At 36.1% G+C, this 14,060-nt stretch overlaps 1 protein-coding gene across 4 annotated transcripts in view; it reads left to right on the top strand.

The window, feature by feature from the left end:
• Positions 1–13,622, top strand: part of DGKB (diacylglycerol kinase beta) — a 788,541-nt gene extending 774,919 nt beyond the window's left edge. For all 4 annotated transcript variants that reach the window (XM_045288861.1, XM_045288860.1, XM_045288859.1 and 1 more), the window contains one exon: positions 10,014–13,622. In XM_045288861.1, the coding sequence (XP_045144796.1) occupies positions 10,014–10,121 (108 nt within the window). In that variant the 3' untranslated portion in view covers positions 10,122–13,622. The remainder of the gene's footprint in view (positions 1–10,013) is intronic.
• The last annotated feature ends 438 nt before the right edge of the window (positions 13,623–14,060 follow it).

Genomic DNA, 14,060 nt, shown 5'->3' with positions numbered 1-14,060 from the left:
TCCCCAGCTCCAGGGATATACATTCTAATTCTCTGGTGAGGCAAGTCTTAAAGGGACCTCAAATTACAGTGACACAGTCGACAGGTTAGGTGTCCCACAGGTAGAGGCACAGAACAAGCAAGGCGGCTGCACGCTGGTCCGATGGTCAAAGAGCAAGAGACAAGAAAGGCGAGGCTCACCCAGCCATTTATCTCTCCGCCCTTCAATTAATCCCAGTTGTGTTTATTGGCCAGGCTGGCACAATAAACTAACTATCTCACCATGTTATTTTTATGGTGGAGCACAATTTGACATATTTTTGAGATTTGGTCAAATTTTTAAAGAAAATGTAGCAATTATTTTTATTGTTTTCTTATCATGTACAAATAAACTCATTTTGGAAAAAGACATCATTTCAAAAAAAATTTTTTTAAACAAAAAAAAAAAAAGAAAAGGACATCATTTCAATATAATATGTATCTGTTTTAGCAATTATCCAAAAGAAAATTCCATTAAAATTTATCCCACACAGAATACAGCTGAGTAAGCTTTCATCTAGCTTATCTAACTATTGAATCTCCAAAGACCTTTTCATAAAATTATTTAATTTTAAATATTATTTAAAAATTTTAATGTGCCAGATTGGTTTCTTGGAAATTGGTCTTGTTGTTGAAATTTTATAATGATATTATTTCATTTAAAGTCACCCAGTTATTCTAACTTAACACTTGCTGACTTGGTAGACACATCATCTTTATAAAATCTTAAGCTGCTTAATAGCTTACTTCAAAAGAAGAAGAAGCAGAAAACAAAACCCGATAAGGGAAAATGTGTGTATTTTCAGTGATGAAGAAAAAAAGATTTATCCATAAATTATCAGTAGGAAAATGCCTAACAGGTAAATGCAGATAATGAATATTTCACTGATGTGCCTGGAAATTGCATTTCTCTCACATTTAGATAGAGGATACCACTTTTAAAGAAGGAAATACTATACTTGGTTATTAAATGGTTCTAAATTGTGATTTTTGAGGAGTAACAAATTAACTCCTAAAAGTTCTCTGCCATCTTGAAACAAAATTAAATAAGCAGATGCCTATTTTTGTGTGCATGTTGTTCAAGGTGTGAGTGGTAGTGAGCCTCCAAAAGCAGCCAAAACAAAGATAAATGTAAATAATCTTTTTATCTAAGACTTCATCAGTAAGGTGTTTTGCATAAATTTGCATTTCCAAATCTTTTTTTTTTTCCTTTAAAGACTGGCACCTTAGTGTTTAGTTCGGCCTTTATTTTGTGTGTTCCCCTGTTACTTATGCATTAATTAGTTTTGTTTACCTGTGCATAATTTTTCCTAATTTTACAGCAGTGGTTGTTTCTGTAATTGACAATGCAATTTACTGCATGTGTGCTTTCTGGTCCCCAAACAAGAATGTTAAGGTGTAAAGCACAAATCTCTTCACTTCAGATGGTTAAGAAGAAGATCGGTTGTGACTAATTTCCAATTAATTTGAGGTGGTTATGGGGGAACAAAACAATTGCACCTACTAATTAAAATTTAAAATATTCTAAAGTGTCATCTTTAGGTGTCTGTGGAATATATCATTTCCATTTTGGTTCATTGCTGGATGTGTAACACCTCTGAGCTTGACAGCTCTATTAATTTAAAGGCTCGGTAATACCTATTAGTACAAAACATGAAAAAAAAAATACCATTAATCATTTATTTTAATTTTGCAGCTCTGTCATTTTCTCAGTATGCTTTAAAACGATGAAGACACCATAATGTGCACAAATCTACCTGGATGAAGGGGAAACAGATCACACTACTTAGGGAAAATACTGAAGTACATTATTAGAGCTTAGTTAATGCCAAACTGATTAGATTTGATTGCCTTTTATGAAAAAAAATAGAGAATTTTTTTCTCACCATATTATAGTTAAAAAGTCATGCTGAACACTGTGTATAATTAGAATTACATTCGTAAATCTCTTCACTTCAATATATTATATTTACATATCGTCACGTAAATCTAAAGTGGTTTTGAATTCTATATTTTCAAACCTAAGTCAATCTACTGATTAGTTTCAATTTAGGAAAACTCAGTTTGTTTCAGAGAAAAATATTGGTATCTCTCATATTTAGATTCTTTAATCTGAATGATAAGCCCGGGGAGAATCCTTGGATGTTGCAAACAGCTACCATTCTCAGCTGTTCACCAAAAAGTCGGAGGTTCAAGCCTACCCTGAAGTGCCTTTGAATAAAACTCTGGCTACATATTTCTAAGAAATTAGTTAGCACATGAATGAGAGTCAATTGCCTAATTTTTGTTTCTTATATTTTTAATGCTCCTACATAGGATTCAAGGTCTAAAACACTTGTAACAAAAATTCAGATCGGAAGTATGCCTTTATATTTTTGTTATCCAAGACTACTAAATATGTGAACATTGATAATATTGTATACATTGAACAGAAACGTCCATTGAGAAATTAGATTTATGTTTATTTCACTTAAATTGAACATTTAAGTGTAAAATAGGTGAAGCTGGAAGCCGCCTCCGAGCTGGTGGGCATCATTGTCCTCAGATGCGTCCGGCCTTGTTTCCTTCAGAGCTGGTGGAGTTCTCCCTATAAGACCAACTGTGGCCTCCTATGGCCGAGCACAACCTACTCTCTGAACTAACCATGACGCATTATTTCACCACATGTTCGCTCCCTCTGATTTTGTGCAATAAAATTAGATAATATAGGAAACGTATTTCAGACTCTCCCTCAGAAGGAACATGTGGTATTGTTGGAAGCTTTAAAGAGTTGCCCATTAACATCATGGAGCAGGGTTCATCTTCTTAGAGATCTCAAGATGAGTTACCAATTTTGAGTAAAATTTGAATCTTAAAAACAATCTAAATAATACTTACTAGTTTATTTTATTTGATTGATTATTCAGAACACAGTTCTTTCTCTCTCTCTCTCTCTCTCTCTTCTCTCTCTCTCTCTCTCTCTCTCTCTCTCTTCATTTAAACAACTTCATTTAACATATTACTGTACTATATCCAAGCATGGCAATGCTGCATGGTGAGCAAAATGGACATTTTAAAATGTGATTTTCAGATCAATGAATAAAACTTAAGAAATAAATGCAGTTATTTCACAAGAAAATCGAGATTCATTTAATCATTTCTTCACAAAACGCTTGTCAAATTAATTCTCTCTGAAGGTGCTGACTCATTTGTTCTACAGTGTTACAATAGACAAAACAACAAACAAACTCAATTAAGATATATATCATTAAGATGTCATAAGGTGATGTGTTTCAGTAATGGTGTGAGACCTGTGAAGGAAATGTTCACGGTGCACACCAATATCTGAGAGAAACCAGAGAGAGGTGGTCCAGAAAGAAGAGAGCGATGGGGGGAGGCTGAGCTCTAAGGAACTGGAGGCCCCACCCGCCCCGGGGAAGAATGATCCTCATTGGTTTGAGTCATGTGGGCTTAAAAATGGGGTTTGGGCAAGTGGTCTGAAAAGATGACAAGATCATTCGGGTGGAGAATGAGTTTGAGAATGCTGGGAGGTAAGGAGATTGTGTTCAGTTCAAGCATTTCTGCCATGGTTCAAGCCTTACAATGACTGACACACCTTCCACTATGAACAGCCAATTTGTCCCCACTATACCACCGGGCTCCTACAACTTCCACCTCATGACTGTTTTTATAACCTTTCCAATCCTTGGTCATGTAGAAAAAAAAAAATGAGAACATAGTCAAATAATTGGTTCCATTTTTCTTATTGAGTATTAGCTATGCCCATGAAGTCAGCGGTTCAAAACCACTAGCCACTCCCAAGAGAAAAATGAGACTTTCTGTTCCTGTAAAGAGTTAGTCTCAGGAACCAGGGGCAGTGTACCTTGTCATATAGTGTCACTGTGAGTGAAAAGCGACTCAATGGCAGTGAGTTTGGCTTTTTTCCTTTATTTTTAAAAATTTTTTTTGGTATGAGGTGATGGTGGGTTGAAGCTGTGAGTATAATTTCTTTGTAGAGACATGTATCAAATAAGAATGGTTTTTAAATGTTTTGACCTTCCCCAGTAACCAATTTACAATCATAATTTTTTTCCAATAGAGCATATTTTATAGCTTAAAGATATTTCAAAATCAAATATGAATAATTCCCTGGCAATGTGGCCCAGTAGTCCATCACTTTGAGCATTTTTCATTTCCTATTACTATGCATTTTGAAACTCCTGTGAACTTAATCAGTAACTAGACCCCTCAAACCCCTTTGCAAAGATTTATCTTGAATTTTCACAGTGACTACTATGAATTTGATGTTAGATCCAAGACCTTAGCACTAAATTTGGAAATTACTACCATCTCAGAAAATAATGTCTAGGATCATAAAGAAGCCGTCAAATGGATGTTGCAAAATTGGTACACTGTGTTGCTTTACTTTGGGGCTGCTATGGACTTGGAAATTTTAATGTACACTTTATTCTTGCTGTCATGTGGCTCAGCTACAAACCTGAATTCAAAATGATTTCCATTATTGGATTGAGACAATCTTATTTCAGAACCAAATTAGGTGACATTGAATGTTCCAGATAATTGCTAGATTAAGCTCTCCATGATCATCTTCTATGACTTAAAGTGTACTTGGAGGAAGGACAGCCAATGTCCCTGAGATGCAAGGATGGCAAGACTGTGTCTCGTGTGTTTGGACACGTTGCCAGGAGAAACCAGTCCCCGGAGAAACCAGTCCCCGGAGAAGGACATCGTAGTTAGTGAAGTGGGAGGGCACTCTACAAGAGGAAGACCTTTGGCAAGACAGACGGACACAGTGGCTGCACAGTGGGCTCCAACATCAGAACCATCGGGAGCACGGTTCAAACCAGGAGGCGTTGCATTCTGTGGTACACAGGGTAGCTCTAGTTCAGAACCTGCATGATGGCCATCTGACAATGACAACTGTGTTTTATGGGTTTTATTTGGTTCTAAAATACCCATTTATTCTTAAAATACCTGAATAAACATGGTGATAAACTTAAAGAGATGAAGTAAGAATATTTTGGTCAGGCACAGACAGGATATATTTTAAAAAGCAAATGCTATCAAAATATCATCTCACAACAGCATTAAGCTTATCTTCCAGGAAAGCAATAAGAAGCAATCGAAAGATTATGCATTTAGGCCAAAAGTAAATAGTTGAGATGTTGAACAAATTGGCAATGTTAAGTTATACATCTTAATTCAGAATTTTCACAGAACATATCTGAATGGGAGCGCACAGTGGATCAACGATATGCCCCCAACACTGATTTTCGTTTTATCCATCTTGTAGCTCTTATTGTTGTTGGTTAGGTACCATCAAATGGATCACAGTGTACAGCGAGCCTAGTGCCGCTTAAGAAAACCCTGCCCGTGCTGTCCCACAGTCACGGCTGCTGCCATGTTTGCATGTTGCAATGTCTGCCTCGAGCTGCCTCCTGGAGGGGCTTCCTCCTGTTCAGAGACCCTCTGCTTTAGCAGGCAGAGTCCTTCTCCAGCACCTGAGCCCCCCGTGGATCAGTTTTCCCAACGCGGATGACACTACTCCCGTGGTGGGTGTGCAGGGGGGTGGGGGAGCACTGAGATGGTGGGGCATGGGCAGATCCCTATACTTTATGCTCAATTATAGGGATTATAGTACAAACATGTTCCATTGCCAGGAGCGCTGAGAATTTTTTTTTCCTGAAAAGAGGGTGGTAGGCTAACTATATTTGGGAATGCACCTGTGCTCTAGATATATGAACAGGTTGCCCGGGTGAACATGTTCTGGAATTGCCACTTTTAGCAATGTGATCCATAATTGTTATAATCTATATAGTCAAATGTGTTTTCAGCGTCAATAAAACATAGATAAACGTCTTTCTGTTATTCTCTGCTTTCAGCCGAGATATTTATGACATCAGTAGCGGTATCCTTTGTTCAAAATCTTTGTGGAATCAGGCTTGAATTTCTGGCATGGCCCAGTTGCAAGGATTTCTGAATTGTCTTTAGCATATTTTACTTACGTGCGATATTAATGATATTAATGCTATTGTTCTATGGTTCCCACATTTCAAATTTCTTGGTGTCGATGAGTAAGTGCTTTCAGTATTGTGTCCACTTGCTGAAATTGGCGTTTTATCAATTCTTGTAGCCCAGTATTTTCACCAGGGCATCCAGTGTGGCTTGGATTTCTTACTTCAATGCCAGTGGATCCTATGCTACCTTCTGAAATGATTGAACACCCAGCATTTCTTTGTTGGGCAGTGACTCTGAATTCATCTTCATCCAATGCTTCTGACTCCATTCAGCATTTTGCACATAAAATCCTTCAACATTACAACTTGAGACTTGAATTATTTCTTGAAATGTATCAGGACATAAAATGCTAAAAGTGTTCTTCTCTTTTGGATTTGCACCTCCAAACCTTTGCACATTTCATCCTAATACTTTATCTTCTTGAGAGGTCCTTTGAAGTTGTATTTCCATCTCGTATACTCAATCATTCCTACCAATCACGTTACCTACTTTATGTTCACAATGGAGTTCTATAGCCTCTTGTGACTTCAATTTTTGTGTTTTCTTTATCTCCTGTATTTTTAATTGTCATTTGCCTTCTTTGTGTATATTTCCTTGCCGTAATCTCACAGTTTATCTTATCTTTAGACACTGTTCAATGAGTCAAATCTATCCTGGAGATGGTCTTTAAATTCAGGTGGGAATATTTACAGTTGCACGTTGGCTGTCACGGACTTGTTTCCATTTTCTTTAGTTTTACTTTGAACTTACAAATGAGGAAGTGATCATCTGTCTTAGAGTCAGCCACTAACCTTATTCTGACTGATGATATTGAGCTTCTACATGGATATAGTTGATTTGATTCCTGTGTATAACATCTGGTGAAGTCTATGTATATTTGCCGGTCATGTTGTTGCAAAGGGTATTTGCAATGATCAAATTTATTGGTCTTGCAAAATTTTATAAGGAGATATCTCCAGTGTCAGTTCTATCTCTAAAACCATATATGTCAGCCGTCTACTTTGTTTCCAATGCTCCCATTCCAATTACAGGTATTTACCAGTGAATCTTGAGTGCATGTTTGATCAGTCTCAGACTGCAAAAGTTGGTAAAATTGTGAAATTCCTTTCTCTCTGGCATTAGTTGTTGCTGCATCATTAAACTAATACTATTATAACTTATAAAAGTTGAATGATCGTTATTTTCACTTTCTTCCTTGTAGGCATACGGATATTACCTTATGACTGACACTGTAGTCCTTCAGGATACATCCTGAAATGTTCTTTCCATGATGCATGTGACATTATTTCTCTTCAGTTTGTCATTCCTGGCAGAGTTGACCAAATGTTTATCCAATGAAAAATGATTCATATCGGTCCATTTTAGCTCACGAATGCGTAGGATATTAATCTTCATTTGTTCCATTTCATTTTTGATGACTTCTAATTTTTTGAGATTCATATCAGGTGCATTCCACACTCAGATTGTGAATGAGTATTTGTAACTGTTTCTGTGGCTGGTGGTGGTGGTGGTTTGAGTTGTGCCACGTCAGCCAATGAAGGGCCTGCAAGCTTTGCTCTGTCCAAGCCCTCGGGTTGGCTCTAACGTAAAGAGACAGTTCCCTTCCAGTCCTGGTCTGAGTGCTTCCAACCAAGGGGCTGTTCTTCGGGCTCTCTGTCAGACAAGAGCTGAAACTGTTCATAAAGTCTTCACTGGTCTTCAAAATGATTTGATGAAGCTTAAGGCATCATTCTTTCCTTGCTCATCCTTTTTCTGTAGAATCTAAGAATCTATGAATTCGTGGCAGTGAGTTTGGTTTGGGGGTCTGGGCTTTTGTTGGCAGCACACAAAGTGAAGGATAAAATCTGAATTGCATGTGAAAATATCTTAGCATAAGCTTAACACACACAAAATCAAATAAATGGAATTTATTGGTCATTTCTTGTGAAATTTTCTTATTATTTAAATATTGAAGTTATGAGGAAGACTCATCACACTTATAAACCTTGCCAGTATAATAGAAATAAGAAAACGATGTGTTCTAATTCTTCAACCAGTTACTGGTTTCTATGCGTCTACTCTTACTTCACATTGAATAGACCTTGTGCTTTTCTGCCTAGCAAGGAGCCCTCATGGTGTTGTCTGGTAAATATTGGACTACTAATTGCAGGGTTGATTGTTCAAACCCACCAGCCACTCTGAGGAAGAAAGTTGACTCAATTTGCGCTCATAAAGTCCCACAGCCGCATAGTCATAGAGATGCTATGAGTCAAAAATCAACTCAATCGAAGTGGGTTTGGGTTTTGTTTGTAGATTTCTGCTTAGCTTTCTATTTCAACATCTATACTGAATGGACTTGTTAAATTTATCTATGGAGTAGGCTATAACTTCTTGTGCACCAAGATTATGGAATGTCTCTTTATCCATAGTCCTTTGTATAGTTCTGACACATTGTGGGTCTCAATAAATTTGACAAGTGAGTAAATAACTGAATGATGGTACAGTGGACACTACCCAAATATAGAATTCAGAGGAGCTAATGTACAATTAATGGAAAGTCAAATGGTTGAGAAAAATAAATCTGGTAAAGACCATTTTCAGAGAGTTTAGGGCTGGTTTGTCCTGGTGGCCTTTTACAGATGCAATTTATTTTTATAGTCAAGAAAAGAACACTGAATCCTTTCTGAATAACCTGATTCCAACTGAGTTAAATAAAGTTGTTCGTCCTTTCAAGATTTTTCACATTCTTCTGTCTTTCTAGACTGTGAAGTAAATCTCCTTTCCCCAAAAGCCCCAGTGCTGAATTTAATGATCCCATCCATGTGACAGCCATTTTTTTTGTTGGTTGTTTTTTTTTTCATTGCTATTAGTGAATGAAAAGTGAAGGGTATTCATTTTAACTTGAAAATGTCAGGTATGCACTTTAAGAGATATATTTTTTGCCGTTTTTAATGAGGTGGTGTTTCTTTTGAAAGAAATACTCATCTCAAATGCTGGTACTGTGCAGGTGACAACTGATATTTAATAAGCGATGGTTCCTGTATTAGTCGCAGTTCACTAAAGAAAATGTCTTAGATTGCTTTTGAAAAACTCTTAGCATCACTAGCCCACAGGCAAGATGTGACCTTTTTATTACATAATGAGAATCATTTATTATCTTACAATGTATCTTAAAGTCACAGACAAAATGCCACTTTGATAATTGCTTTCAATTAGCTTTGAGCATAGCATATATTCATAAAATGTCTTCTCTAATTTAGACTTGAATTAGAGAAAATTGCAGACATAATCTACTTTAAGGTTGTCTCATTTAAGGTGATTCGTAGTTTTATATCAAAGAAATCAAAACGAGTAGCGTTAGCACAGTCTCTCAAAGTGTTTTAAGCAGGCTTTTCAATATTTGATTCTATTCTATTACCAATTAATTAGCAAATTAGAAAGCTAGTTCATCATTCTTGACCTTTTATTCATGTTAACTTTTGACTTTCATCCCTAATGATTGTTTTGATATTAAGCCTTGCAGTTCATGTTGAAAGACAGAAACAATCTGATTAGCAAGATAAATAAGACTTACCTTGATACCAAGTACAACTTGATATTGGGCTATAACTGGGATTCTGAATACTGTAATGAGTACTGTAATAGTGCCTCCTTCCTGTCTTAACTCAATGATATATAACTAATAGTCAAGAAACTATGCTAGGTACTCCTGTAGCCTAGCTCGGGGGCATTGCGTCCCTTTAGAGGTACTATGCTATTTAAACCTGACGCCAGGTAATTTCGGGGTTTTTTGAGTACACTGATCATTAGGGTATGGTTCAAATGCACATCTTTTCCTCTACTAAAGCTAGTTATCAAGGTAGAAACCATGGAACTATATTTTACACTTATTATGTTGCTGCAACTCATGAACTATTAGTGAATTTAACAGAGATTCTTGAAAATTAGCTTTGTGTCTGGGGCTTATTTTATTCTCTCTCTCTCTCTCTTTTTCCTTAGATCAAAATTACTCACAAAAACCAAGCCCCGATGCTGATGGGCCCTCCTCCCAAAACCGGGTTATTCTGCTCCCTTGTCAAAAGAACAAGCAACCGCAGCAAGGAATAGTCCTGTGTCGTTTCTCTCTTACAAGGCGAATCAGCATAATTGGGCCACGGAGCACTTATGCTGGAAATCTTTGAACCATGTCAAGTCCCTGCTCATGGAAAGTCATGGAATTGCTTTAATAGTTTTTGTTACTGAGCTCATGTAAAGTTCAGCTATTAAAAGACTTATTGAATCTGTTTTTATAGGTATCTTTGCATGAAGAAAGCAGATGTTTACATTAAGTGATACTGCATATTTTTGTGGCATGCATTCCCATAGATTTTATGTCTTCCACCCATGCTTCCCCAGTTGCCATTTATCAGTGTGTGGGAAACTTTTTTTAACAATTTAAAAAAAGAATAGGGAATGTGATTCTCTCAGTGTCATTTCAGTTATTAAGAACCACTAATCAGTAATGCTACAATGATTGTATTCCCAGATCGCTATACTTGTCTCATTTAGACCCAAACAACAGCTCAATGATCTTTGACGTATGACTTCAGGAGAAACTTAATTCACGGCTTTTATTACTAGATATCTGTGAGAGCTTGCTATATGTAGTTTGTTCTTGGGCATCTTAATGGAATTGAAAATGTCCAGCATAAAGTCTTCATGTGCCTGAAAAAATAGAGAGTGTTTTCTGTTGTTGTTTGGTTGTTGTTGTTTTTAATCCAGAAACAAGTGAAAACATGTTACTTGGCAGTAAAGAGTGGTAACACGACAAGCCTTGTTCTTTTCTGCATGTGACTCTAGAAGGGAATCTGTAATCACACCAGTAACCAGATAGATGTTTTAAACTGTGTGCCTAAGAAACTGTGTTTCCCACCAAAGATTCAAGAAAAGTTGCTTGAGAAAATGGTTTCATGCATAATTAAGCATTATGGAACAATTTTATGGCTTTTATTATTTGTTTGATGATAAGTAAAACTCTGAAGAGGGTAAATTATCCATTAGTTATAATTTAAAATGTTTCCCATTTACAGACAATCGGCCATAAAATACAATCACAGCCCAACAGCCAGTTTCTTACTATTCTGCTCATGCATAAATATAGATCCCTGAAAGTTTTAATGGATCAATTGAATACACTTGAAGGATGTAAATGATTGTATCAGTTCCTTCACGTATTACCTTGGTACCTGTAATAAAATTGAGCTGATTGATGCAAATTATGCATGCAGTTAGACTCCCCCCATGCTCCCGCACCCCAGCCCTTTCCTTTGCAGGTGTTTATTTGGAAATGACGGCCTGGTTCCTCTCTCTGTTTAAAGAAATCATGCCACCATCTTTTCATCACGTTCCATTAAGCCTCGGGTATAAAATGGAATACTTTTCTGAAAATTCTTGGTAGTGTTCTTCCTTCATATTGACCTGCATCTCATCATTGCATGTTTTATGTTTTCAAGCATGTCGTAAGGAAAACAAGTGCTTTAAATGCATGATTTATTAGTTTTCCCTCTCCACTCTGCATTAAAGTACTAATGATTTATCAGTTCTATTTTTCTATTGATTCATTCATCTTTGAATAACAAATAGCATTTAGTGATTCTGTTGAACACAATTCTGTGCATGGATTTATGGATTTCAAGTGAAATTGCTATAATTTTCGTTCTTTGGTTTGAAAACTCAGCTGAATGCATTTATATCAAAGAGCTATTCTCAAGCAATGCAGTATAGTGGGGGATTGTGTATAAAATGTATTCTTTTAGTGTTCCAGGAACATGGGGTGGTAAATATCAACCAACAATAGGTTTAATTGCTTTAAAAATAAAATGCTTTTCAACAAAATTAAGAAACAATTTAGCATTCCCAAGAATATTATCATTACTATTGCAAATTCAGCACAGCAATCTCGTGCCCTGGGCCAATAATGAAGGGTGTTTGTGGAGCAGCTATGTGGTGGAGCAGTAAGCTAGACCAAAAGCAATCTCAAAGCAGTAAGAAATACATTGCTGACACAATGTTAAATAACACATATATTGATTTTGTGTATCTATGACTACAGGTGATAAATATTTCCACATGAATTGACAAAATTTCTACAGTGGGCAGGCAAACTTTGTGTTGAAAACATATTTGGAAGCCACAAATTATTTTATGTTCGGCACAACATACAGACATTTCTTGGCTACCTTGCAGAGTATATAGTTTGAAGACAGCAACAGTTTGTGAGTCATTCTGAGCAATCTGTGCAGGGACAAGCTGTTGAATTGACAGTGAGATTAGATCAATTTAACAACCTGCTAACAATGGAAATAATGGGATACAGTTTCACCTCAATGTAGCTATACAGCTACAGTTAGTGCTAATAATAGTTGCTCAAAATTTCCCCAAATTGGATTCATTGGTACCGATAGTGAACATTCAATTGTGAATCAAATGTTACTTACTGAGACTAATTTTTTAGACTACTGATATGCTTGCCCTCCAAGTACACTACTCTTGGGGTTTGGAAAGTAGATTTTTTTAAAATCTACTTTTATACTTTTGAAGTCAGAAACAATATACGCCCCATATTTTTGACAGCATCAAGATATAATATGTATATGGAATTTTTAACGGAAAGTTCTGTGTTACATTAAAATATTGAGTAATGAGTGTTACCTTTCACATGGTAGACAATTTATTCTGTGTGGGAGTGGATACTTGATTTGTTGATTCAACCTCTTTTAAATATAGTAGATATAGCAGATTAAAGTTTTAAGAAGATGAAGCGCTTGGATTAAATGTCGCACTCGCTTGTGGAGTTTAGGTGAACAAAGTCTATCTATCTACTCCTGACCATTGCCATTCACTTCGTTGCTAAATGGAGAGTGACTCCCCAGTTAATCTGGACATTCCTGCTCCCAAGAGGTATGATTGAAGGTGCGGCTCGTAGGACCAGGATGTTTAAAGGACACGTGAGTGGAAATGTATTTACACTTAGGTATTTGATGCTAACAATGTTGGTCCATTTATTGTGGTAGAAGGTGATATTTTGGAGGAAGTAAAAAAAAGTAAAATTTTAAAACACTGTTCTTTCGAAACAAGTCACGCGCTCAGAAACAGAATAAAACAAGAAGATCAGTTGTTTAAAGTTATAGTCTATAACAGTAAATATTTTAATTCAGTCATGACTAATGAATCACATTTGGATTCTACAATTTGTTCTGTTTTCCATTTTTAGGGGGATGGGAAGCAATTCTAACTTGGGAGGAAGAATCTGTTTTTGAATCACAGAGTGTATTCTACATAAATGAAACAAGATTTCTAAATCACCTGATTCATTTTTGTATCAAACTTGGTTTATCTATTGTTAAAAAAGGAAAATGGACTATTGTTGGCTTATATGACCACCTAAGAGTGTATTAAAATGCAGTACATGTATTCAAAGTTAAGAGAAAACCCTTGTACTATATGTTGAAGATCTAAACATTTGAAAAATTAATGAAAACTTGCAAAGAGCTTTGGTTTGTATGAAAGAATTCATCTCTTGAAAGTCACAATTAAATTGAATTGTATTTAAATAAAGTTTGAGTAAACTCATGTTTGAAATGTTCAATCCATCTTGATTGTATTCAAAATATGAAATTCATTTAATTACAGTATTCTAATTATTTTCTCAGAAAGTGCTATATTAAATATTCTGCTTTTTGAAATAAAGTGTTCGTCACTCGGTGAACTGTCATTCTTTGATTCCATTTTAGCCAAATTTTCCAACAGATAACTCTTCAAGCAGTCTGTCCATTTACTTATTTTATGTGGTAGAGGTCCCCATGGCAGGCATCCTGCCTGTTAGTAGGGAAAAAGGAACATGAGCATTTTGGGAGTGAATCCTGTGTCCTTTAGAATTGAGCTATTCAACTTTATGGCATTTGGGGTCCTATGTTGCTGCTGAGGGTAATACTACAGCAATGTTAAAGATACAGTGAAAATCAACAAATTAAGAGATTATGGAAATTCTGTATGGGCTTGAATTAA

The sequence above is a fragment of the Echinops telfairi genome, unplaced genomic scaffold (genome assembly GCF_000313985.2).
Source record: "Echinops telfairi isolate 266 unplaced genomic scaffold, ASM31398v2 ScPeMD7_23;HRSCAF=83, whole genome shotgun sequence".
In the NCBI taxonomy this organism is placed as follows: domain Eukaryota; kingdom Metazoa; phylum Chordata; class Mammalia; order Afrosoricida; family Tenrecidae; genus Echinops; species Echinops telfairi.
Note: the sequence above shows the minus strand (reverse complement) of the source record. Positions and strands in the feature narration are given on the sequence as shown.